Source organism: Sturnus vulgaris, chromosome W (assembly GCF_052056855.1).
Source record: "Sturnus vulgaris isolate bStuVul1 chromosome W, bStuVul1.hap1, whole genome shotgun sequence".
In the NCBI taxonomy this organism is placed as follows: domain Eukaryota; kingdom Metazoa; phylum Chordata; class Aves; order Passeriformes; family Sturnidae; genus Sturnus; species Sturnus vulgaris.
The window spans coordinates 64,941,526-64,967,102 of record NC_142282.1 but is presented as its reverse complement, the minus strand read 5'-3'; the positions used below and the strand labels follow the sequence as shown (position 1 = coordinate 64,967,102).

At 43.0% G+C, this 25,577-nt stretch overlaps 1 protein-coding gene and 1 pseudogene across 1 annotated transcript in view; both read right to left on the bottom strand.

The window, feature by feature from the left end:
* Positions 1–15,067: 15,067 nt before the first annotated feature.
* Positions 15,068–25,577, bottom strand: part of LOC148220315 (E3 ubiquitin-protein ligase KCMF1-like) — a 113,370-nt gene continuing 102,860 nt past the window's right edge. The window contains exons 5-7 of the mRNA XM_088155670.1: positions 22,542–22,716; positions 17,045–17,324; positions 15,068–15,695 (exon numbers count right to left, since the gene is read on the bottom strand). Of these exons, the coding sequence (XP_088011796.1) occupies positions 15,443–15,695; positions 17,045–17,324; positions 22,542–22,716 (708 nt within the window). The 3' untranslated portion in view covers positions 15,068–15,442. The remainder of the gene's footprint in view (positions 15,696–17,044; positions 17,325–22,541; positions 22,717–25,577) is intronic.
* LOC148220316 (ras-related protein Rab-7a pseudogene) lies at positions 17,322–22,533 on the bottom strand (annotated as a pseudogene).

Here is a 25,577-nt window from a genome sequence, read left to right as displayed (position 1 = left end):
CTACCGCATGAGCAATCTCCTGCTTGATCTGGGCAAAGATTTGCTGCTGCTTAGGGCCCCCGTGGAAATCGTTCTTTTTGCAGGTGCCCAGGTAAAGAGGGCTCACAATCGGGCTGTACTGAGGAATGTGCATTCTCCAAAAGCCTATGGCACCTAGGAAAGCTTGTGTTTCCTTCTTGCTGGTCGGTGGAGACATTGCAGTGATCTTACTGATGACCTCAGTGGGAATCTGATGCAGTCCATCTTGCTACTTTACTCCCAGGAACTGGATCTCTTGGGCAGGCCCTTTGACTCTGCTCTTTTTAATGGCGAAGCCAGCTCCCAGCAGAATCTGAATCATCTTTTCTCCTTTCTGAAATACCTCCATTGCCGTGCCCCCACACACAATGATGTCATCAACATACAGCAGATGTTCTGGATCTCCACCCTTCTCCAGTGTAGCCTGGATCAGTCCATGACTGATGGTGGGACTGTGTTTCCACCCCTGGGGCATCCAGTTCCAGGTGTACTGATCACCCCTCCATGTGAAAGCAAACTGAGGCCTGCACTCTGCTGCCAGAGGAATGGAGAAAAATGCATTGGCGATGTCAAGGGTGGCGTACCACTTCGCGACCTTGGACTCCAGCTCGTACTGGAGTTCCAGCATGTCTGGCACAGCAGCGCTCACTGGTGGCGTCACTTCATTCAATGCACGGTAGTTCACGGTTAATCTCCATTCTCCTTCAGATTTACGCACAGGCCAGATGGGGCTGTTGATGGGTCGGTGGGTTTTGCTGACCACCCCTTGGCTCTCCAGCTCACAGATCATCTTGTGGATAGAGATCACGGCATCTCGATTCGTGCGGTACTACCGGCGGTGCACTGTGGAGGTAGCAATTGGCACCTGTTGCTCTTTCACCCTGGGGAGTCCTACTGCAGATGGGTTTTCTGATAGCCCAGGCAGGGTGTTCAATTGCTTAATGCCCTCTGCTGCCACAGCAGCTATTCCAAAAGCCCACCTGAGTCCCTTTGGGTCTTTGTAATAGCCGTTCCTGAGGAAGTCTATGCCTAGGATACATGGTGCCTCTGGGCCAGTCACAATTGGATGCTTCTGCCACTCTTTCCCAGTCAGGCTCACCTCAGCCTCCAGCAAAGTCAATTCCAGAGATCCCCCCATAACCCTGGAAAGTGAAACAGGTTCCTCCCTGACATGTCCCGATGGTATTAATGTACACTGTGAACCAGTGTCAACCAATGCTCTGTGTTCCTGTGGCTCTGATGTGCCAGGCCATCGGATCCACACCGTCCAAAAGATCCGGTTTTCCCGTGCCTCTCCCCAGCTAGAGGCAGGGCCCCTCTAGCCCTGGATATTATTTCTCTCCTGGGCATACATACTAGAGGTTCCTTCAAGGGGATCTGACAGATCATCCTCCCTTCTGTAATACCCTGCACCTTGGTCATGGGAGGCTGAGGCTACCTTCACTTTAGTGGAGTTCTGTCTGTTGGTGTTCCCCTCCCTGAGTTGGCGCACCCGTGCTGCCAGGACAGAAGTGGGTTTCCCATCCCACGTTCTCATGTCTTCCCCGTGGTCACGTAGAAAAAACCACAGGTCAGCACGTGGGGTGTACCCTTTCTCCCTAGCTGGGGGGCGTTGGGCTCTACTTTTGGGGTCCATGACTCGCACTGGTGCTGCACTGATCTTCTTCACCTCTTCCCTTATCTCCTTCATCTCCTCTTTGAGGTCCTTCACCACAGCAGAGACATGAGCCTGCACTGGGCCAGCCATCATACTCTCAAAATTCCTGAGCCTGTTGGCAAGAGAACCCACTGTCACTTGGTTGGTATCAGCATTAATCATTGCAATATAGGGGGTATATTGAGATGGGCCTAGGATTGCTCTCCTCCCCCGAGCGTGGCAACTTCTTTTCTCTCCTAAGTATCGGTCGTTATGGTTTCTTAGCAACAAAATGGGAGAAAATTCCCTAAGAGAAAGAAAACAAAAGGAAAAACCCTAACTTCCAACACTCCAATGCTAATATTATCTCAGTGTGTTGTTTTATTTCTAGATTCTTTAAGTCATCAGTGGGATGTGTGGTGTTAATTACTCTTAAAGCTATAATGACCAAAACCATGCTAATAATTCTTGTTGTGTAGCAGATCACATTTTAGAGCTCACTGTGGCAAAGAAGAATACAATCATAGAATCTTGTAGGTTAGAAAACACCTTTAAATCATCAAGTCCAACTATTAATCCAGAACTGCCAACTCCACCTCCAAACCATGTCCCTAGGTGCGACATCTACACATCTTTTAAATACCTCCTGGTATGGTGACTGTTATAGATGACAATATAATATTGGCTTTCGCATTCATAGATTAGCTTTTTGCATTACAAGTATTTTTGATATGGTACAATTTATACTTGCTTTTAACTGCTTTTGTATAGTATAATCTGTCAGTTTCTGTATATGCTGTATAGTTTATATGAATAGTAGTGTGATAAATATATCGTAGGCTTTAGCAAAATGTTAAAATAAAGACCTCTATGTAACCAACTTAGAGAATGGTGTAAAGCAATTATTTTTCTTACATCTGCAGACTGGCCTCTCCAAGTGATAACAATGACAGAAACCAGAACATAAGCATCCAGGAAGGATTTATCGACTCCTTGCTATCAATGAGTATGAAACAAAAGGATGGAAACACAGTAAGAAATAAAATAGATTAACCTAATCTACAGAATGTCCTGCAGACAAGTCAGAGGTTAATACCAAACAAGTGAGTTCCTGGAACATCAAAAACTCAAAGGAATGTTTGAATAATGTAGAAACTCATGAATATGCATGTACCTCCAGCAATCTAATAGTATATAGAGAACAATGTTTTACACTGACACTGTGTTCTTTGGCTAATAGCCAAAAGCATCCCAGCACTGGATATCTTTTTTTTTGTCCCTGGTTTTATCCCTTATTAAACTTTTAAAATTCGAAATTGTGAACTTTATTTTTCACAGTGACTCAACCACTTCCCTGGGCAGCCTGTTCCAGTGCTTGACAATCTTTTCCATAAAGGAATTTTTCCTTATATCCAATCCAAGGCGCAACTTGAGGTCGTTTCCTCATTTATTGCTTCGGAAAAGAGACTGCCTTTCAGGTAGTTGTAGACAACGATAAGGTCTCTGCTGAGCCTCCTTTTCTCAAGGCTAAACACCTCCAACTCCCTCAGTTGCTCCTCAGTCTTGTGCTCCAGACCCTTCACCAGCTTTGTTGCTCTTCCCTGGACTCGCTCCAGCACCTCAATATCTATCGTCTAGTGAAGGACCCAAAAGTGAACACAGGATTGAAGTTGCAGCCTCACCAGTTTTCTCGGTTTGAAAGACAGGTGTCTGCTAGGGAAAGTAGGGCTTTCCCTTGAAATGGAAAAAGTAAAGCCCTTCCCTCTGAATTAGTATAATTTTGAAATTAAGGGGCTCTTAGGCAAAGATATGGGGATAGGAATAACAGTTCTTTACTAGTATGTAAAAGAAGGCAAACAAACCACCAACAACTATGGAATTAATAACAAACAGAACAGGAACCCAGTAACAGTCCTTTTGGCTGCGGGCACTTTCCCCTTTGGTGCAGTTACCATCACAGCCGGCAGGGAGCACTGGCAGGTTCCCGGTGGACAGGGCAGATGTGATGATCCTCCCGCAGCTGCAGGGGGCGCTGTTGCGCAAGCTCGGGGAGCACGCGGTGATGGCGGCTGTGTCTGAGACTGGAAGGGATGGAGGAGAGAGGCTTTGCTTCACGAAACCCTGGGGCGGTGTCGGTCCCGGTGCTCAAGCAGGACTCTTAGAAAAAAGCAAGCTGAAGCAGGAGGGCGTCCTAGCAGGGCAGGGGTGCGGGGTCCATCAGTAGAAGAAGGCAGCTCCTGGCATTGGGGTGGCGGTGGTAGCAGCGACCTTCCTCCTCTGAAGCCAAGAGCGAGTGAGAGAAAGCAACTGCTCCCACTCTCCTTTTACCTATTTCTAAATCTTGCTGTGTCCCCCTCCCTCCGAGAGAAACTCCCCAAAAAAGAGGGAGGTTCCCCCTCTCCCGTCTCAAGGACCTAGCCATCAGTGCTTCTTAGCAAGTCAATGGGAAAAATTCCACAGGCAAAGAGGAAAAGAAAACCAACCCCCACTATTATCCACCCTGAATTTTTTCCCATACTAATGTTACATCAAATTTAAACCTTTCAGTTATATACATACATGCAGTACCTTAATTATATACATATATATATATGCAGATACAGATACAGACACAATGTCATGGGTAGTTCATCTTAGGGTATGCATCGGGTCTCTTGATCCTTTTGCATCATCCACCAGGTGCAACCTGGTCCCTGAGCGAAGACAACCCCACGGATGGGATTGTCTTTGCTGGAGGCAGAATTAACATAAACAATTTTTCCCGACATACCTCTCACGTGTACCACTGAAACCTTATCTCCATCTGGTATTCGCAAAGGCTCAGACTGGGCAGGGCTTGCTCTGTTAGTGGAACCTCGGGTGTTCACTAACCATGTGGCCTTTGCTAAATTAATATCCCAGTTCTTGAAAGTTCCCCCACCCAGTGCCTTCGAGGTGGTTTTAAGCAGGCCATTGCACCATTCAACTTTCCCTGCAGCTGGTGCATGATAAGGAATATGGTACACCCACTCAATGCTATCTTCTCTAGCCCAGGTGTTGATAAGGCTATTCTTGAAATGAGTCCTGTTGTCTGACTCAATGCTCTCAGGGGTACCATGCCTCCAAAGGACTTGCTTTTCAAGGCCTAGGGTGGTGTTCTGGGCAGTGGTGTGAGGCACAGGGTAGGTCTCCAACCATCCAGTGGTGGCTTCCACCATGGTCAGCACATAGCGTTTGCCCTGGCTGGTTTGAGGAAGGATGATGTAGTCAATCTGCCAGGTCTCCCCATACTTAGATTTGGACCACTGCCCCCCATACCAGAGGGGCTTCACCTTCTTGGCCTGCTTAATTGCAGCACACATCTCACAGTTTTGGATAGCCTGAGAAATATTGCACATGGTTAATTCTACCCCTTGGTCTTGTGCCCACTTATAGATGGCATTTCTGCCCTGATGACCTGAGGCATCATGGGCCCAACGAGCTAGGAACTATACTCCCTTGTGCTGCAAATCTATCTTTGACACCTCTATTTTCGCAGCTTGATCTACCTGCTGGTTGTTTGCTGCTCCTCATCAGCCTGACTCTTGGGGTGTGGTGGTTTGTAAAGGTTTCCTGAAATTTTTACTTGCCGAGACCTGGGCAGTCTTTCTTGTACCTGACAAGGACCAATCAATTTTTAAGACTGACACATTGTTACACCAATTAGAAAGTTTATGCGTCTTTGTGAAACACACATGTAAAGACAAAAAAAAAAACGCGGGAAAGTTTTTCATTTTCGGCTTCTCAGAAGGAAACTAGCCTGGCTAGGGCCAAGCCCGGCGCGACCTGCGGGCCTGGCCGGGCCCGGGCAATGGGCCGGGCTGGGGAGGGGAGGCGCTTGGGCCGCTGAAATCCTGGCTGCTTCCTCCTCCCTCCCCCAGCATGGCAGAAATGCTGCCGCCGCTAACACCCTGGGAGCAGCTCAGGACTGGGGCCGCCCTGCCGCTTCTCTCTGGCCCCCGCGGCGGGGGCCGGGCCAGGCTTGCCTGCCATGGCCCCTGCGGTCGGGGAGGGGGAGGCTGAGCCGAATTTCCTCCCCCCCGAATGGAATGCAGCCAAGCAACACACCACCGTTTCTGGCTGGGCTCCTGCTAAGGTCCTAGTCCAGCTCAGCACGGCTGCTGAAAAAGACTCTGTATGGTAAAATAACTCCTGGCTGCGGCCTGGAAGAAATCACAGAACCATCCGCTTCCCGGGCAAGGTATTAACTCTTTCTCTGCCCAGAGTGAGACTTGCAGATACTTTGTTTTCTCTCCTGAGTAAAAGGAAAGGACCAAGATGTAATACACATAGAAACAACATGAAAACACCGAGGTCAGAAAGAAAGAAGAATCAGATCCCAGATGAGGGAAGGAGGAGAGTCATGGACTGAAAATTCTTCTTTTTTGAGCTATAGAGAAAAGACTTTTGTTTCCCTATAAGACATAAAAATATTATAAGGTAGATGTGACTGTTCTAACTGTAGATATGAGCAAAGACGTTGCTGTTAGAGTAAGTAGATGTTGAAATAGCTGTGATCCCCTGAGTTTAAACAGTAAGAAGATAAAGACCCCTGCTGCTCCCCAGGGAAGAAGAAGACCTCTGTTTTTTCAAAAATGAAGAGAGATTTTGTTTGAACTGTTATAATCCTTAAAGTGTGCCCCATAGTTTATATGGTCCTCAATAATAGTTCTGGGAAAACTGTTAGTTGAGGAAAGGGATTTTTACATAGTAATCAGAATTCCATTCTCCGGGACGGCTGATCACTGTGACATCAAGGCCATGAGAAAACTGTTTCTTGTGGAGAAATCTCCATAGACTAAATAGGGATGTGCATTGGTGAAAGACTATTTTAGAGATGGTAAATTGACTGAGTTTTTTTCTGTATGTTTTCACTGTGAAAGAAAAAAAGTAGGGGGGGGAGAAAAAGTGGTCTAAAGTTTTATTCTGAGGGTTTTTTTTCTTACAGTTTCCAGTAATAAAGTTTCTCTTTGTACCATTTAAAGTTGAACCTGTTTTGCCTTCCTCCTAATCCTGTCTCACACCAGGAAAATTTCAAATTGGCAAACCAAAAACACTACACTAAATTAGTGTTTCCGCCTGGTTATCAACTAAAACCAGGACATGGGGACCTGGGCATCTACATGATAGACTTTCACAGGTAGCTCCTCTGCCCAAGTGGCAATATCTTTCCACTTGTCAGCAGCCCAGATTGGTTTTCCCCTACATTGCCAGTTAGTCTTTTTCCACCTTTCCAGCCAACCCCAGAGAGCATTGGCTACCATCCACAAATAGGTATAAAGATAGAGCTTTGGCCACTTCTCTCTTTCAGCAATGTCCAGGGCCAGCTGAACGACTTTGAATTCAGCAAGTTGCCTTGATCCACCTTCTCCTTCAGTAGCTTCTGTGACCTGTCTTGTGGGGCTCCATACAGCTGCTTTCCATTTCCAGTTCATCCCCATGATGCGACAGGAACTGTCAGTGGAAAGAGCATAGTGTGTTTCGTCTGCTGGCAGTTGGTTGCATGGTGGGGCTTCTTCAACATGTGTCACTTGTTCCTGCTCCTCTTCGTCAGTGAGACCAAAGTTTTCACCTTCTGGCCAGTTTGCAATTATTTCCAAAATCGCAGGGAGATTCAGGTTTCCAATACAGGTGCACCATGTGATGAGAGCAATCTACTTGCTCCATGTGGCATTGGTGGCATGGTGGGTAGAGGGAACCTTTGCTTTGAACATCTACCCCAGCACCTGTAGTACCCTGGATAGCTGTTAATATGGTCGATGGTAAAGAGGCAGGAAGGGCCTTTGTATGGGTTCCACAGAAATGTTTATTTCATGCATGCGTGTGGATAGTCCAGGGTCAGACGCAAAGACAGAGGCGAACCTTGTGGTGAGGGTCCAGGTTCAAGTACATGGGTATTCTGGGTGGGGGGAGCATGAGAGACCAATTACCAGGGGACATGGGGGTGGTGCAAAGGTGGGGTTAGGGCATGGGACCCAAAGGGGAAACAGGGTGGGAGTGATCAAAAGACTGAGGGACAGGGAAGGGACACAGGGCCGACCCAGGGAACAAAACAGGGGTACATTGACATGACAGAACAAGGTTTGCTATGAGAGAAGCCTCTTGCGTCTCCTTAACTAGGGAATGCCTCTCAGGGTCTCCACAAGCACCGGTAGTCAGGGTGCCAAGAGGAGTTGTACTTCAGTGCCAATTACCTCTGAGGCAGCTTGAACTCCTTCATAGGCAGCCAAGATTTCCTTCTCTGTTGGAGTGTAGTTGGCTTCAGACCCTCTGTAACTTCGGCTCCAGAATCCCAGTGGTCGGCCTCGAGTCTCTCCAGGCACCTTCTGCCAAAGGCTCCAGGACAAACCATTGTTTCCAGGTGCAGAGTAAAGCACATTCCTCACCTCTGGTCCTGTCCTGACTGGGCCAAGGGCTACCGCATGAGCAATCTCCTGCTTGATCTGGACGAAGGCTTGTTGCTGCTCAGGGCCCCAGTGGAAATCGTTCTTCTTGCGGGTAACCAGGTAAAGAGGGCTCACAATTTTGCTATACTGAGGGAATGTGCATTCTCCAAAAGCCTATGGCACCTAGGAAAGCTTGAGTTTCCTTCTTGCTGGTCGGTGGAGACATTGCAGTGATCTTACTGATGACCTCAGTGGGAATCTGATGCAATCCATCTTGCCACTTTACTCCCAGGAACTGGATTTCTCGAGCAGGTCCTTTGATTTTGCTCTTCTTGATGGTGAAACTGGCTTCCAGCAGAATCTGGATGATCTTCTCTCCTTTCTCAAATACTTCCATTGTGTCTGGGTTTGAAAGACAGGTATGGTCTAAGGAAAGGCAAGAGCCCCTTTCCTTTTAATTATTTTAGGTCCAAATCAGAAGCCTTCAGGCAGGAGGTGTGGGGATAAGGGTAACAGTTCTTTACTGATATCCAACAAGGCAGAAAAAAACAACAACAGCTATAAAAATTGACAACCGAACAGTATAACTCAGTTCCAGTCCCTTTTGGCCACAGGCCGTCTCCCTGCGCTCAGTTACCGGTTCTGTGGGGGCAGGGCAGGTCCCGTGCAGTTGAAGAGGGCTGGAGTGATGGCGGTGGCCCAGGGGTGAGAGGGATGGGAAAGTGACTCCCCCTCACAGTGTCGGTCATGGTGCTCAGCAGAGTGTCCGGAGATAGTAGGGTGAGGTGGGAGAGCAGCAGAGCGATGTCCAACGGCAGGGAGCATGGATCTCAGTGCTGGGATGGCAGGGGAGATGCCAGACCGGAGCCCAGGCTGTCTTCCCACTCCACGAGCCAAGCGAGAGAGAGTCCCCTGCTCCAGACACCCCGTCCACCTTTCCTTTTCCGGTTCCCCCCCCCTCCCCCTCCACCCACCCCCCTACGAGAGAACATCATCTGTCGTTTTAAGGTGTAGCCACAACTACTTAGCATAACAATGGGAAAAAATGCCACAGAAAGAAAAGGGGAACAATTCAACCCCAACACATTGACATGTTCCCCCACACAATGATGTCATCGATGTACTGCAGATGTTCTGGGGCTTCACCCTTTTCCAGTGCAGTCTGAATCAGTCCATGGCAGATGGTGGGGCTGTGTTTCCACCCCTGGAGCAGTCAGTTTCATGTGTACTTCACACCCCTCCAGGTGAAAGCAAACTGAGGCCTGCATTCTGCAGCCAGAGGAATGGAGAAAAATGCATTGGCGATGTCAAGGGTGGCGTACCCCTTGGCCGCCTTGGACTCCAGCTCGTATTGGAGTTCCAGCATGTCTGGCACAGCAGCACTCAGCTGTGAAGTCACCTCATTCAAGGCACGATAGTCCACTGTCAATCTCCATGTTCTGATAAACTTGCGCACAGGCCAGATGGGGCTGTTGATGGGTCGGTGGGTTTTGCTGACCACCCCTTGGCTCTCCAGCTCACAGATCATCTTGTGGATGGGGATCACAGCATCTCCATTCATCCGATTCTGCACTGTCAAGGTGGCCATTGGTACTTGTTGCTCTTTCACCTTCAGCAGTCCTACTGCAGATGGGTTTTCTGATAGTCCAGGCAAGGTGTTCAATTGCTAAATGTCCTCTGCCTCTACAGCAGCTATTCCAAATGCCTGGTAGTGGAAACAGGTTCTGCCCCCACATGTCCCGATGGCATTAGGGTACACTGCGCACCAGTATCAACTAACGTGTCATATTTCTGTGGCTCTGATGTGCCAGGCCATCGGATCTATATCATCCAAAAGACCCGGTTTTCCTGTGCGTCTCCCTGGCTAGAAGCAGGGCCCCTCTAGCCCTGATTATCATTTCCTTCCTGGGCATACATACTAGAGGTTCCTTCAAGGAGGTCTGACAGATCATCCTCCCTTCTGTAATACCCGGCAGCTCGGTCATGGGTGGTTGTGTCTACCTTCACTTTAGTGGAACTCTCTCAGTTATTGGTTCCCTCCCTGAGTTGATGCGCCTGTGCTGCCAGGACAGAAGTGGGTTTCCCATCCCACCTTCTCATGTCTTCCCCATGGTCACGCAGAAAAAAACACAGGTCAGCTCGTGGGGTGTACCCTCTCTCCCTAGCTGGGGGATGTTGGACTCTGACTTTGGGGCCCATGACTCGCACTAGTACCACATGGGAACTGTTTCTCCTCACCTCCTCCTTCATCTCCTATTGGAGGCTCAATTAGAGCAGAGACATGAGCCTGCATTGGGCCATTGATCATACTCTTGTAGTTCCTATGCTTGTTGGCAACAGAACCCCCAGTCTCTCGGTTGTTATAAGCATTAATTTTCGCAATGAAGGTGGTGTATTGAGATGGCCGTAGGTTTGCCAGATTCCATAACATTTGCCCTGTGCACCTGACCTTGTCAGGGTCATTATCATGCTGTCCATCCTTCCCAAAGAGTACCTCCAATACCATCACTTCTCTCAGCTTTTGGATCCCTTCCTCAAGGGTCTTCCAGCACATTCTATGATGGTACTTCTGCATTCTCTCTCTGTGGACAAACCTCTCTCTTACACTCATTAAAAGCAGCTCCCAGAGGGAAAGGTGCCCTGGCTCCCTTACAAATTCCTGATTCACACCTGAGTCCTGGGTCAAGGGTCCCAAATTCCTTGCCTCAGTACCATCCAGTTTTACGCCTGTACCCATAAGATCCTAGGCTCAAAGTAACCAGGTTGTATAACCCTCTCGTCCCCGTTGTACAATGTCTTTTTGCAGATTACGGAGACTTTCATACAACAGGGACTCGATGATGATCTCAACCTCTGGCTTCCCTGCAGGTTGTGAGGGCCCTCCTTTCTTATCCTTATTAACTAGGCGCTTTGATTTCATCTTAGACTTCTTTATTTCCACAGAGGTGACTGCTGCTGGCTGTGACTGCCCTTGCGGTTCAGCTGGAACCTGAATGGTTGTAATGTCCATAGGTTCCACTGCTGCACTATCAGACTCCTCTTCTTTAAGGCAGGGGGAGGGTTTCTCACCAGCTGGGGAAAGGTACTCCTTCAGCATTTGGCCCATCTCATGCATTTCCTTCACCAAAACCCCCACCCAATCTGGGTGGTTCATTTCTGAGGTGGGCTGTGGGGCAGAGTCAGGCTGTGGGGCAGCATCCCTAGTCTCTGGGGCAGTGCCAGGCTCTGTGGCAGCATCCCTATTTCCTGGGGTAGGTATCAGGGTGGTTATCCAAGTCAATCTCCCCTTATCTCTGAATCTTACCAAGCCCCAACAGCCCTACAGCCAGTGAGTATCAAATACAATGGGGATATGCTCAATTACAAAATATCAGGGGTCCTGATGGCCAGGATGCTGCTGCACCTATGCTATACAAAAGGTTGGGTGCAGCAGTTTTAACAGCATATACAGATGCTGCTGACTTAGTGCTGTTCCTCGGAAATTGGCGTACAATGGAAGGAGGTATTAGTTTCTTGTGGTAGATGGAGATGGATCATGTTTTAATTACAGGATCTAGTCTGGATGGGGCAGCATTAACAAAAAGTATAAAAATGAAGCTTTTGAGTGGGACATCTGTTTCACTGAAACCCTTGATTCTAGCAGCAGTCATGAGCGATACTGGTAATATAGGTATCCTAGCAAATACCTTGAGGGAAATTTGGGCTCTAATTTTGGAACCAGCTGTGAGGGTGGTGAATGAAAATAAGTTGACAAAATCAAAGAGTTACCTCACAGGTGACAAGTAAACAAATGTGGAATGATCTTGTGCAAGTCAGTGTCCCACCATCAGAAATAAATGTGATCACAGCATCAGAAGTGTTTCATTGTTGGCAAAAGTTAGTGCCTGTGCAAAAAAATTCTTCCCCCTCCACTCCATCTGCCACATCACAGCGTGGCACTGCCTGGCAAATGTGAAACCATCAGAAATGGACTAGGAAGAAAGGTGTTTGGCAATGGACCAAGCAACAAGAGGCCTCCAAGTTGAAAAAAAATCTGTAGTATTTTGGTCCAAGGGATTACAAGACTCTGCTATACATTATAGCCTGATGGAAAAATGAATTTAAGCTGTAGTTTGGGCACTGCAATAAAGTGGAAGAATCACAGGCCAAAATAACATGACCATACACCACCAGTACAAAACACAGTGAGGAGCGAAGTTCTTTCAGATGGTGTCTCTCCCAAAATATTAGCCACAAGGGAAATGGAACTGTTTATACCAATGGATTCTGTTATGGGACTGTAACCTATTAATCTAGATGTGAACATTCATGTAATAATCCCTGACAATGCAGTGTGGTTCTGTACTCCATCTTTTCCCCTTATTCTATATACTACATCAATATCATATTGTTGAGTTCTTGAATTTCAGGTATCTGCAACACAAACCCAACATCAAATTGAAGTTTGATCTGAAAAAACATAAGCCAAAACTCTTCAATCTGTGTGGGCTATCGCCCCATCTCAAGCTACCAGGCCTGGAATAATTTTAGCAGAAGGAGCTGGAGCAACAGCACATGTGTTACTGTAAGGAGATGACATTCTTATTTTCCTCCCTTATCACAGGTTGGCTCATGGGCTTGTACTATGAGCACACACCTTGGATACCTTTCTGCAAGATCATTTTGTAAATACCTGTGTGTGGCTGTGTGTGGTTGTTTTTTACTGTAACTAACTTATCATTCTTTCTGAGTAGTGACTATAGAGCACCTGATATGCCCTTGTGCAAGGTTTAACTTGGACATCCAAGGCAATTGTTGCCTTAACTTTGTAAGTAACTGCTGTACACCAAGGAACATTGATTACTGATAAACTACTGCCCTCTTCAACATCATAAACACTGTTGAGTTTGAAGGCTGCTTTGACCTGACTGCTGAATCAGCTGTCATGGAGGATGATATTAATCATCTTCAGTACTTAATACATCAAATCACACAACCTACTGATGGTGCCTGGCTAGCTGAGTGGTTTAAGTCCCTGCCAAGAAGGATGGGACACTTAGAGCATTAGATGCTTATTCCTTTTTCCATATGCTTTTTTAAGTGTCTCTGTAAATTCCCTATCCCACATTTCCAGCCCCAGCAGCAGTGATCTCTTGAGTGAGGGGGTATAATGTTGGGAGGAATGGGTTAAAAAGTGGAAGACTGGCAAGGAGGACTGTAAATCGCTCAAGTGACCTTGCAGCTGGGAATAACCCTTGATAAACCAGTGTGAACAGCAGCCAGTGATCCTCTGTCATGGACTGAGTTTAACGTTGCCTGTCTCCACTTGTGTGCTTCTGCCTGGATGTTGCTTCTGGAATCCCCTGGGTCAGCAAGGTAATGGGAAAAATTTTACTCTTTATGTTTTAGTCATGTTTGTGGTTGTCTCAGCTGCCTTCCTGTGCTGACTTACACATAGGTGCTTCATTACAAGAGACATATAGACATGCTGGAGACAGTTCAACCAAGGGCCAGGAAGACAATCAAGGGACTAGAGCTCCTCTCCTATGAGGAAAAGCTGAAAGAACTGGGACTGTTTATTCTAGAGAACGTCTCAGGGGTCATCTCACTCATGTATACAAATACCTGAAGGGAGGATGAAAACAAAATGGACCCCATGTTCTTTCCAGCGGTGCTCAGTAACTGGACAAGAGAATGGGCACGAGTTGTAACATAGGAGGTTCTGTCTGAGAATCAGGAAACACTTTTTCACTGTGAAGGTGACTGAACTCTGGAACAGGCTGCCCAGTGGAGTTGTGGAGTCTCCCTCCTTGGAGATGTTCTAAGGCCTCCTGGACATGTTCCTGGGTAACTAGCTCTAGGAGGCACTGCTTGATCAGGGAGGTTGGACTGGGGGACCTTCAGATGTCCCTTCCAACCTCAACCATTCCACAATTCTGTGAACAGACAGGGGCCCCAAGACAGAATGTAGACACTTGGCTTTTGAGGCAAGCTAGTGTCGGTAAGTAATCTGTAACAGTTCATACCATTAAATAATATGCCCAAGATAGCTTTAAAAAAGCTCTCATTTCTTTAAAAGACAGGGAGAGATAGACAAGTTAGAGGTAGTCAAAGCTCACAGTTCTTCCAGTCTCATTGCATGTCAAATGAGCAATTATGCTGGTACTTTCTGTGTAGAATCGGTATTAAAATATTACCTTTGTGTGCTAAGGCCAGACTGCTGAGCACAACCCATGCTTAGTTTGCAACTCATCATGTTTCTATTCAAGACCCAAATCTCATCCAGACCAAGTGTCATGTTTCTTTCACCAAGGTTGATAGGAAGTTAGCATTAAGAATCCAAATTGTAACATAGGGAGATATCTGGGAAGTCAAATCCTCAGTCTCTCCTAATACTAAGGAGTCTCTGTAAACTATGAAGAAAATACATAAATAACTCAAAATTATAAGGACTATGAAGTCTTAAAACTAAAACAACATAATCCAAGTTAACACACAGCCCCCACCAGTGAATATATGAATCGTTTATACCTAAATAAGGTACATTTAAGACAAAAAGGAAAACTTTTAAAGAAAGTTGAACAAAATTTGGTGTTAGGGCACACAGAAGCCCTTTGTAGTAGATTCCAGTAGTGGCCCTTGTTTTTTGTCTCCTACAGATGACTGCAAAGTTCAATTCCACTTGGATATGATGTCTAACAGGGCAACACAGTGGTCACAATACAGCAAAACGTCACACTATGTAAGCAAAAATATAGCCTATAGCAGAGTTTTCATTAATAGAGCATTAAAGAGCTCATAAAAAGGTCATTGGTCATGTATTACTCAAAGGCTACTTCATGGCTACAAACTGCTAGTGAGCATTAATATTTTTTTTTTGTCATATTATCTTTGAATAATGGGAAAGCTTTGGTGTTTTGGGAATGAGAAACCAATACAGTGTTTTATAGTTTTACTCCTTGTACTTAGATTTTTCTAAATTACAAGGTCACTAAAACTCATGCACACTGAAATAAAAATCATGCAATAGTTAAGGTAAACCATCCAAGCAAGTTTTATTCATTAATATTCATAAATACACACAGCAGCTTCATTAGAGATTTTTTCATTTTTTCCTCTTCAGTTTGAATGTGGAGTATTAGGAGAGCTTTTTTGCACGTCAAGCTACAGGACACAGAGCTCTTTTTTTCTCTGCACTGCAACCTATATTTATCTGCTAAAAGTAAAAATTGGTTAAGTGGAAATGATTATCGTATACATCTTTTCTCTTTTCCTTTGAATGTACACAATGTAACAAGAGTGACAGACCTGAAATTACAATCACCAAAACAAACCCAAGATAGTTGTTGTCCACTTTCATTGTCAAATACAGCACAGAGGACATTGTCTGAAAAGTGGGATACCATCAAAGAGGAGGCTCATTTCCTTTATTATTCTCTTTTAAATTTAGGTTTTCTAAAGCAACATCTAGAGGCATAATATCTACACAGCCCATAGCACCAAAATCAGCAATCTCTCCCCGTTCATCCTCATCTGAGGAGGAACTTTCTTCCTGCATCAAAGTGGACAGTAGAAGCTCTTGAACAAACAAGCTGCGATCTGCCTGTTCGCTTTCTTTTGACTGACACTCTGCTTCTGACATCTTAGGATCATTCAACCTGCAGAGCAACACAGAAAGATAGGACAGGCTTAGTAGCATCATCAACAAAATGGGCTTTCGCTAATTGCCTAAACAGTTGCACTGATGCATGCTGAATAAAATCTGAAAGCCATTCCTTTGAGAAACAACCTAGATACTGCTGCACTTCTCTTGACATGTGCAGATCTGACAATATCTGGCACTCTTGATGCAAGAATACAAACATTTAACAGACTTGTTCCTAGATGCTTCAAAAAAATCCTTCATAGAAGTAGATTCTAAGGCTGAAGGGAAAAAAAATCTATTTCCGAAGTTTATTTCCTCTCAGAGGCATTTTGTTTTAAGGGGCATTAAAATTCTCTAGTCATCTCTTAAGTGCTCATTTTGTCTCCAGGACAACTTCTAAATGCAAGCATGACACAAAATACATTACTACACACATAATGCCCAGAGATTCCTAAAGCACAGTACATCATCACTTATCAGTCCATGCACCATCACCTAACAGAAGCAAGAGAATTGATTGCTTCAGTTCTATCCTAGTTCACAAGATCAGTGACTGACATTTGCAGATACTTTCCTTAAAGTTATGATTTTCAAAAAGCTTTGGATTGAGATATTATCACAAGTTTTGATAGAAATCAGCATGACAGCAATAACTTATCACAACCCCAGTTTCTAGACACAGAAATTGTTTAAATGCATTTGTTCTTTCTCAATACACAACTGAAAAACATCCTCCCCCTTGAATCCAGAAAATCAATATTCTAAACCTCTGAAAAGAGCTGGAATGAGAGTGGGCAACTCTTCTATAGTAGAATGGACTAGATGATGGTTGTAGGTATTTTCCAACTGAACTGTTCTGTTCTATAGAACTGTAGGATCTAATTATACTTCCTGAAACAGATATGCATGCTGGTTATTAATAGCACAATCCTTCTTTGTTTTTTTATCCAAAATATTTTATATATAAACCTCTATTCAACCTTCAGCCTTCATTAACGATTCATTTCCTATTAAATAAAACTAACTTTAAAGTTCTCGCCCCTCAAATTATCAGCATAAAAGTTTGAAACATATTATTGTAAAGGCTCTTGTCTTATCAGAAGTAGTAGGGTAAACAAACACAGGTTAACGAGGCAATATCCTATGCTTCTCTTCAAATTGAGAAACAACAAATAATATTTATTCATTGCCTAGGAACAAACATCAGGGTTGAAAAGGTGATGTTACAAATGCAAACAAAAACATAGTATCTCAACTACAAACTTCATTAGTGATCTGGCAGTAGTTTCACTGAACTCTATGTTCACGAAAAGACAAGGAAAACAGAAATGGAAGAAGAGTTAAAACCACAAACCAAATTACCTCATAAGAAGAAACTGGGAATTCTGTATAGTCTGATGATTGTTTTCTGTGTTAGATGTATTGGTTGCTGCTATAGATTGTGTAAGAGTGGTGGGTATACTGCTTGTGTTAGTGCGTCTAGTTGCATTGCGTGCAGTTTCCAGTTGTTGTCTTGCTGCCTGTGCATGCTGTCTTTCCAACTGCAGTTGCATCTGCAGCTGCTGTAACTGAGAAGCAGAAGGGCCAGAAGAATTGAGCTGCCCTGCAGAACGTCTCACACCTGATAACTGAGATAAAAGCTCTGCCAGAAAAGAGAGAAGTTTCTACAGTGAAATCTGCTTAAATACATATTATACAACAGCATAATTATGTCCTGAATACCAATATATCAATTCCTTTGCTTTCTAAAAACTTTCATCAATGAAATTCATGAACAAACTGTATTGGTTTGAAAATCTTCATGGGCTATCCATTACAAGCACCCCATGTCTCAAAAGCCATGAGAAGATTAAGAATTATTTAAAGAACTATATATAAAAAAAGAGTTGAAGCTTAAAGTTTTTAAACTGATAAGGGTCAGCCTATGGAGAATACCATATAAGCAATATCCTGAAATTTTATCTTCAGGATAGTCAAAATAGTTAACCCCTTCAATTCTGACTTCACTTGGTGGCTTTATGCACCTTCAATGCATATTCCAGAGGGAAGCTGTGCTGCAGAAAAGACAAATAATTATAGCATAATTTCAGACATTTTTAGAAAAAAAAATCAGTTCAGAAAGGCTTTTTAAATGCTGCATTACATGAAAAATATTTGACTGCAGGAGGGTTTTTTTGTGCACATTTTGACCTCTGCTCGAAAAAAACAATTCTAATGATAAAAAAGTTAAATCTAGCCTGGATTCCTTTCCTCCAGCGTTCAAGACTGTGACAAATTATGTCTATGCTAAGCATTTCTCAAAATAAGCATTAATAATAAGCTATTGCCGAGCAATTTGCTACATATTCTATTCCACACCAAGTTGTGAGTACTACTTTGTTGTGTATGATACAAAGAGGGCAGAAGTAGGAGATTACCTTTTTCCCTATCCATCCAATCCTCATTAAAGTGGTAAGTCATTATTACCAGGTCATGAAAAATTTCCTTCCATCTCACTTTCATGATACAATCCTTTGAAACTAGGCTTTTCTAAGAATAAGACTTGGAATGCCAACAGTAAATGCTCAAAAGTCACTTTTAATCAGCACAGCTAATCATATCACTATCAGCTACCAATAATATTTTATTTCACTAATTACTGATAACAACAACAAGGAGAAAAACAAGGAGAAAAAAAAAAATAATGTATACATGTCTGTTACAAGCACAGGTTTGAACTTCTGGTAGTATGTACTAATTATTACCCCAATACAAAGGAAGACTTATAACACTGCCAGGTAAGACATATTTTTCCTTGCTTTTTGTAAGATCACTTTGAGTACGGCTTAACAAAAACCTAGTAGCAGATGTGAATTTGTAAATTTGAGACACAGGCTTGGCATGACACAGACACCCATCCAGGCTGCACTACGTTGTCTGAATGCAAAAAAACATTGACCAAAAAAAGAAAAAAGACAAGACTCAAAGGAATACCATTTTATTACACATGCTCCTAAATGAGAAGGTCTTGTGAGGCTGAAATAAATCAAGGCAGCCACTTCATGTTGAACTCAGTTAAACTAACACCCACTGCATTGGTAAGAGGAAGTGTTGCACTCCAGGACTCTAGGAGACACAAACATCCTCCCTTCTTGCACCAACTCTAGTGCTTTAAAGACCCACAACCTAACTTAAGTCATTAAGATGACAGAAATTTTTTCATCCTCTTTTGCTGGGATATTTTTAGTAGCAGGAATGCAGCCTGCAGGTCTCAGAAAGTGATTTTTCCCCTCTATTTGGCACAAAGACACATCCAGAGTTCTGTGTTCAGTTTTAGTCTCCTCAGAACAAGAGACACATAGACAACAGAACAAATCCATTGGAGGGTCACCCAGATGATCAAAAGGCTGGAACATATTACAGGAGGAAAGAGTGGGAGAACTGGTTTTGTTCAGACTGGAAAGTAATACTTTGTAAGATATCTTACTGCTGTCTGAATCTACCCAAGTGAAAGATACAGAGAACTAAGATACATCATTTTTCACTATATGAATGTAAGATTGATATCTCTAAGATTTTACATTAGATCATCAAGTTCAAACCCCTTATGGGCAGGGACATCTTTCACTAGATCAGGTTGTTCAAAGCCCCATCCAACCTGACTTTGAACACTTCCAATGATGAGGCATCCACAACTTCCCTAGGCAACCTGTTCCAGTTAGTTACCCTCATTGTAAAAAAACGTCTTCATTATCTCCAATCTAAACCTATCCTCTTTCAGTTCAAAACTGTTGCCCCTTGTCCTGTCACTACAGGCCCTCATAAAAAATCCCCAACAACTCTGTCTTTCTTATAAACCCCCTTTATATCTTGAAAGGTTGCAATAAGGTCTCCCTGGAGCCTTGTCTTCTCCAGGATAAACAACCCAAACTCTCTCAGCCTTTCTTCACAGGGGAGGTGTTCCAGCCCTCTGATCATTTTCGTGACCCTCATCTGGATCCACTCTAACAGGTCTATGTCTTTTTTGTACTGCTGACCCCAGAGCTGGATGCACACTGGATGCAGGACCTTGCACTTGGCCTTGTTGAACTTCATGAGGTTCCCATGGCCCCACTACTCAAGCGTCTCAAGGTCCCTCTGGATGGCATCCCTTCCCTCTAGGGAATCAACTGTTCTACTCAGTTTGGTGTTGCCTGCAAACTTGCTTAGGTTGTACTCAATCCCTTTGCATCATTGATATTAAATAGTACTAGTCCCAATACAGACCCTTGAGGGACACCACTTGTTACTGATTTCCACTTGGACATTGAGCCATTGACTGAAATTCTTTGGATGCAGCCATCCAGCCAGTTCCTTATCTATCTAACAGTCCACCCTTCAAACCTATCTCTCTCCAATTTAGTGGCAAGAATGTTGTGAGGGATGGAGTCAAAGGCCTTACAGAAGTCCAGATAGATGACATCTGTAGCTCTTTCCCTGTCCACTAATGCAGTCCCTCCATGATAGAAGGCCAGTAGATTAGTTAGGCATGATTTGCCCTTGCCTAGGGCATGTTGGCTGTGTCTAATCCCTGCCTTCCATATGTCTTGACATAGCTTCCAGTAGGATCTGTTCCATGACCTTACCAGGCACAGAGATGAGGCTGAATGGTCAGGAGTATCCAGGGTTCTCTCTTTTTAAAAAAATTTAATTGGTTGCATATATTACCATGTGTTAGAAGATTTTTTCCTAAGGAAGCATTATATAATACATGGATACTGTAAAAAGATTAGATTAGTTAAAAGTAACAAGCATTAACAGATACAAAACTCAACCTAGTCAGACTGAGTGCTGAGCTTGCAATGAACTATGGGTAATCAGCCTTTCCAGTTGCAGCCTTCACAGTGGAAAACAAGAGACAGTTAAAAACCTATGTAACTTGTTACACAGATTATCTGTAAACAGTTCTCTCCATTGGACACTTGGAATTAGATTCAGTTCCAAACATATACGAGACTTTCCATTCTAAACTAAGAGAAAGGTCTGTTACCATGAAGTGTGATGTGGATGATGTGGAGACATGAGCTCTGAAGTGTGGGACTCAGATGCTTATGGGAGATGGGTAGATTTTGGCAGCTGGAGATGGATTTTTTTTTAAATTTCATTTTAAACACAGAAGAGGGACTGTGTGTTTGAGAGCCTAAGCGTGATATTTGTTTGTGAAGGACTGTGCTCAATCTCTCCCTTTCCCCTCAGCAGCTGCAAGTCTCCACAGAAGCCTTAATTCAGTCATTCTTGTCTAGTTTGATGGGTTCGGGGAATTTATCGTAAAGCTCCACTTCTGTTTCCTGTTTAAGTGCATTTCATGCAATCGTCTAGAAAGTTTGTTCCACATTAATGGTCTCCTTGGCACTGATTTCAAAGTAGGGGATATTGTTTTTACTGTAGCACCAGGCTTGCACCTGTTTTGTGGTGACTTGTCTGTTTTCCAGGTCAATCTTGTTTCCCAGCACAGGGAGTCCTCAAGATCTCTTGGACTGGCCTGAATGAGGAATTAATCCCTTGGGCTGTCTAGGGTTTCAAATGTATTGGGGGGTCATGACATCAAACACCAGGACGCAGCAGTCTGCTCCCTTGTAGAAGGCAACTCCCAGAGACTGAAATTGTTCTTGGAGTGCTATATCCTATATCTGCATTCTCACTAGCCTGTCATCCACCATGACCTCTTTTGTAAGGAAGCCTGCACCTATCATAGCTTTCTATTGGTTATTGAATTTCTTGTTTATATACTGGTTCATGTGTGATGTCTTTCCCATCCCAGAGTCTCCAATGATGATGATTTTTAGTAACACTTTCTTCCTAGAAGTCATCTTTTCCACTGGTGCATGTGTTGTGGCACCTGGCCTGAGACTTGCTGCCCTTTTACTCTTCTAAAAAATGGGTGTGATGTCTCCTTTTTTCCAGTGACTGGGGACTTCACCTGACTGCCATGACTTTTCAAATATCATGGAGAGTGGCTTGGCAACTACATCAGCCAATTCGCTCAGGACTCTAGGATGCATCTCATCAGGTCCCGTACACTTATGTACATCCAGGTTCCTCAGGTGGTCATGAACCTGATCTTTACTTAGAGTGGGAAGGACTTTGCTCCCCTAGTCCCCATCCTGCCGTCCATCCACTCAAAAATACATGCATACATGTCATATGAGGAGAGGCTAAGAGACCTAGGACTCTTCAGCCTGGAAAAGAAAAGGCTGAAGGGGGAGGAATCTTAACAGTGTATATAAATACCTGATGGGAAGAAATTAAAAGGAAGCCAGACACTGTATTGCCCACTGACAGGACAAGATGCAATGGGCAGAAATTAAAAAAAAAAAAAAAAAAAGAAATCCATCTGAACACAAGAAAACACTTTTTACTGTGAGGGTGACCAAATTCTGTAACAGGCTGTCCAGAGAGGTTGTGGAGTCCATCGGTAAGAATAATCAAAACCTGACTGGACATGGTCCTGAGCAACCTGCTCCAGGTGGCCTTGCTTGGGGGAAGGGGGAGAGGGAAGTTGGATGGGGTTGTAGTAGGTGATCTTAAAAGGTCCTTTCAAACGTCAACCATTCTTTGATGCCACCTATGAACAGGTCAGTCATGGGAATGAGCCTAGAAGTCTCTAAAAGCACAAGCTAAAGGGGCAGTGTTTTTCATGTCAGAAGTTCCAGGTTCAATCCCTGTAGACAATCCAATTAAGGATACTTTTCATCAGTAAATACCCATCAATTATGACATTGGGAAGCATTTAAAAAAAACACCAAACCAACAGAAAAATAAGACAACCATTTTCACCATGGCCTTTGTTTCAAAGTCTATTTAAGGACTCTGATCTAAAATCAGTGGTTACAGATCTTACCAGCTATAGGATCCATGGTTTCTCTATTGCTTGGAGAATATGAACTCTGAGAAGATGAAAGCCCACCACTGGAACTGCTAGTAAAGTGCATGTTTGATCTACGTGCACGGGGGCCTCCCAAACCTCGTCCTGGGTGAAACATTCTACGTACGTGCCGAACGCCACTAGATTCATCGTAACCAAGCAGTTAAGAAAAGTCTATTGCTATCAACTATTAAACAGCAAGAACATTTACTAGATTGAATAATCGGGCAACACATTCCTCATTCATAAAACAATGATTCAACTTTATAAGCTCAATGTAATCATAGTTATGGTGCCAGTCAGATCTGTAGATGTGAACTCAAGGCACCCAGGGCTCCTTGCACCAAATTCATCTTTCCCAGGCTTTTTATCATGTTTTGAAAATGTCAGCATGGATTTTCTGCCTTATGGATTAAAGGTTTTACTAGGTAATGCTACAACTGATGATGCATATTCATCAGAACGTTACTCAATAGATAAGGATTTTAACATCAAAATTGGGAAAGAAAGGTATTTAAATACTGAAAATTATCTACAAAATTTTATTGCTATTCTTACCACACAAATGTGTTCTCCCAAGACAGTCTAGGTAAAGCTTCCTTTTACCTTTAGAAGTACTAGTGCAATTAACTACTAAGCTAGGAAATAATGTACTTATTCATACAATATTTTTCTAATTTCTAAACTAGTACCTTTAGCTCACCTTATCTCCAATTTTCTTATTTTCAAAAATAGCATGTTTAGCACTTGTATAAAATCTACTATCTGCAGCAGACTGGTGCCCAATGTCTTACTCCACAATGTACAATTATGGTGAAGAATTCATTTCCTTACGCTGTTACTAAATTGAAAAATTTAAGACTGAATAATTAAGACTTCTTTTGGCAAGTAAGAATATCCAGTTACTATAATAAATACTTTTGGGAAAAATTGACTCTTTAAAATCTATTATACTATAAAGCATAAAACATTTCACTTGCAGGATTTAGGAGGGGGAGAAAATCTCCCTTGGACAAAATACAGTTGTCTAGCACAGATTGGTTTGTTCCTCCTTTGAATCTGTTGATACTGGATACTGGTAGTGACAGAACATTGTCACTAATATTTTACTGACTGCTGCTCTCAGGTAGTTTGGGAAGCTTTACATAGCTACATGTGACAGAAAAATGCCCTGATTCTGGTCTTTTTAAACGTAAACTTGGAAAATAAGATAACTAGAACATCCTCAATATAAATACTTTGAAAAATTCTAGCCTTGATATCATTTAGAAAAGTATTGTAGTAGCTTGCTAACTGCACCTTTCAAAGTGTTTTCAAGAAAAACAACATTATTTAAATATACTAGTCAAGAGTATATTGATGTCTCACCTGGGGTCGAAAAACCATTTGGAACTCTTAACTCATTGCAAACATATACTGAAAACAACCAAGCTAGAACCATTTACGAGGTCAAGACTAAAGCCATGTTTTAAACAGTAAAACAGTTGAAAATTGTTTAAGAAAGAAACTGGAATTTAAAGAGCTGTCCAGAGTCTCCAGGGATAAAGGTGGTATCTTGCAGTGTCTGCACAGGATTCTTCACAAGAAATATGTGCAGCCATTTAAAACAGCTTTAAACACCCTCCTAACTGCTACACAGAAGACTATATCCTTTCCTAAGCTGATAGCAACTGGATGGGGGAAATTTCTCCCCCATTTCTTCTTTTTAGTCTTAGCTGTCAGAAGATAGCACCCAACATGGAACAACTAGTCCAGAAACTCTCAATTTTTGTGAACTTAGCAACACTGATTGCTAAAGTAATGTTGTATGGAAACTTTCACATGCATTTCCTATAATTATTTATATAGACTCCCTCCATCAGTTTTGTAATGACTGACACTGTGGCCTTACTCAATAACTGAAAAGATTATTCTGATTTCTTTAGCTCTTATGTAGCTAGTAATAAACATACATTTCCCAATTAACAGTTATCTGACATCACCGATGTGGGAGGGGAAGTAATAGCTCCAGAAGCATGAATTATATATATCCAACACCTCATCCACTTCAATAGGAAGTCGATTTCACTGTGTAATTGGGACTGACAATTTAAATGATAAAAAATTTAAAGACAGACAACAACCAAAGTGAAACCATTTCCTCTAGTGTTGCTAGCAGTAGATATAACGAACTCGAGTTGTTAGGCCTTCTTTTTTTTTTTATAAGCACTGAACAAAAAGGGCACTATCAAATTACACTAGGAGTGCATTTTTTAAAATAAGATAAAGATCACTTAATGAGCTTTTTATGATGGCCTGTACCTCCATGAAGTAAGAGTATCTTCTGAAATTATGTTGTATTTGTACAGCAAAAAACAAGCCACATTACTATTCCTAAGACCAAGTAACAGAACGAAAATTGTACTTAGAAGTGCAAAGAAACTGACAATTTGATCTCTTCAGTCATTGAGAGTAGTTATAGCACTACAATTTGCAGTTAACAAAGATAGCCCTAATCCCTAAGAAGTCTCCTGATAGGTCTTCTAGTTATATCTTTTAAAAAGTCAATAAATAAGAGGCTGAAACTACCCTATTGAAATACAGTAATAAAGCTAATCAAACATTTAAGATCTCTCAATTTCAAAGTTCAAAGCATTCTCTAACACATATACTTTTGGTGAAATCTGCTTTCAGTCTTGTAAATATCTATAAAACACTATTGCATCTGGATTGCTGCTTTCCCAGACACAAAATGGCATCAGAACTAATGGCCAAGAAGGGTAAAAATTGCAGAAAGAAGCAGTTGGGTGTCAGAAAGATCTTTAAAAGCTTTCGCTATCAGAAATAAAACAAAAACACACACCCACATTGTCAAGCAACACCTAAAGCCTATTCACAGTCTGATGGATATATATACATATAAAAAATTCAGACATATAGTTCCCCTATAACTAAACACCAATTCTAAAAAATAAGCTAAACTGATGTAGCCACTTGACTACAAAAGTCAGAAGTAGTTACAGCTGTCATAAG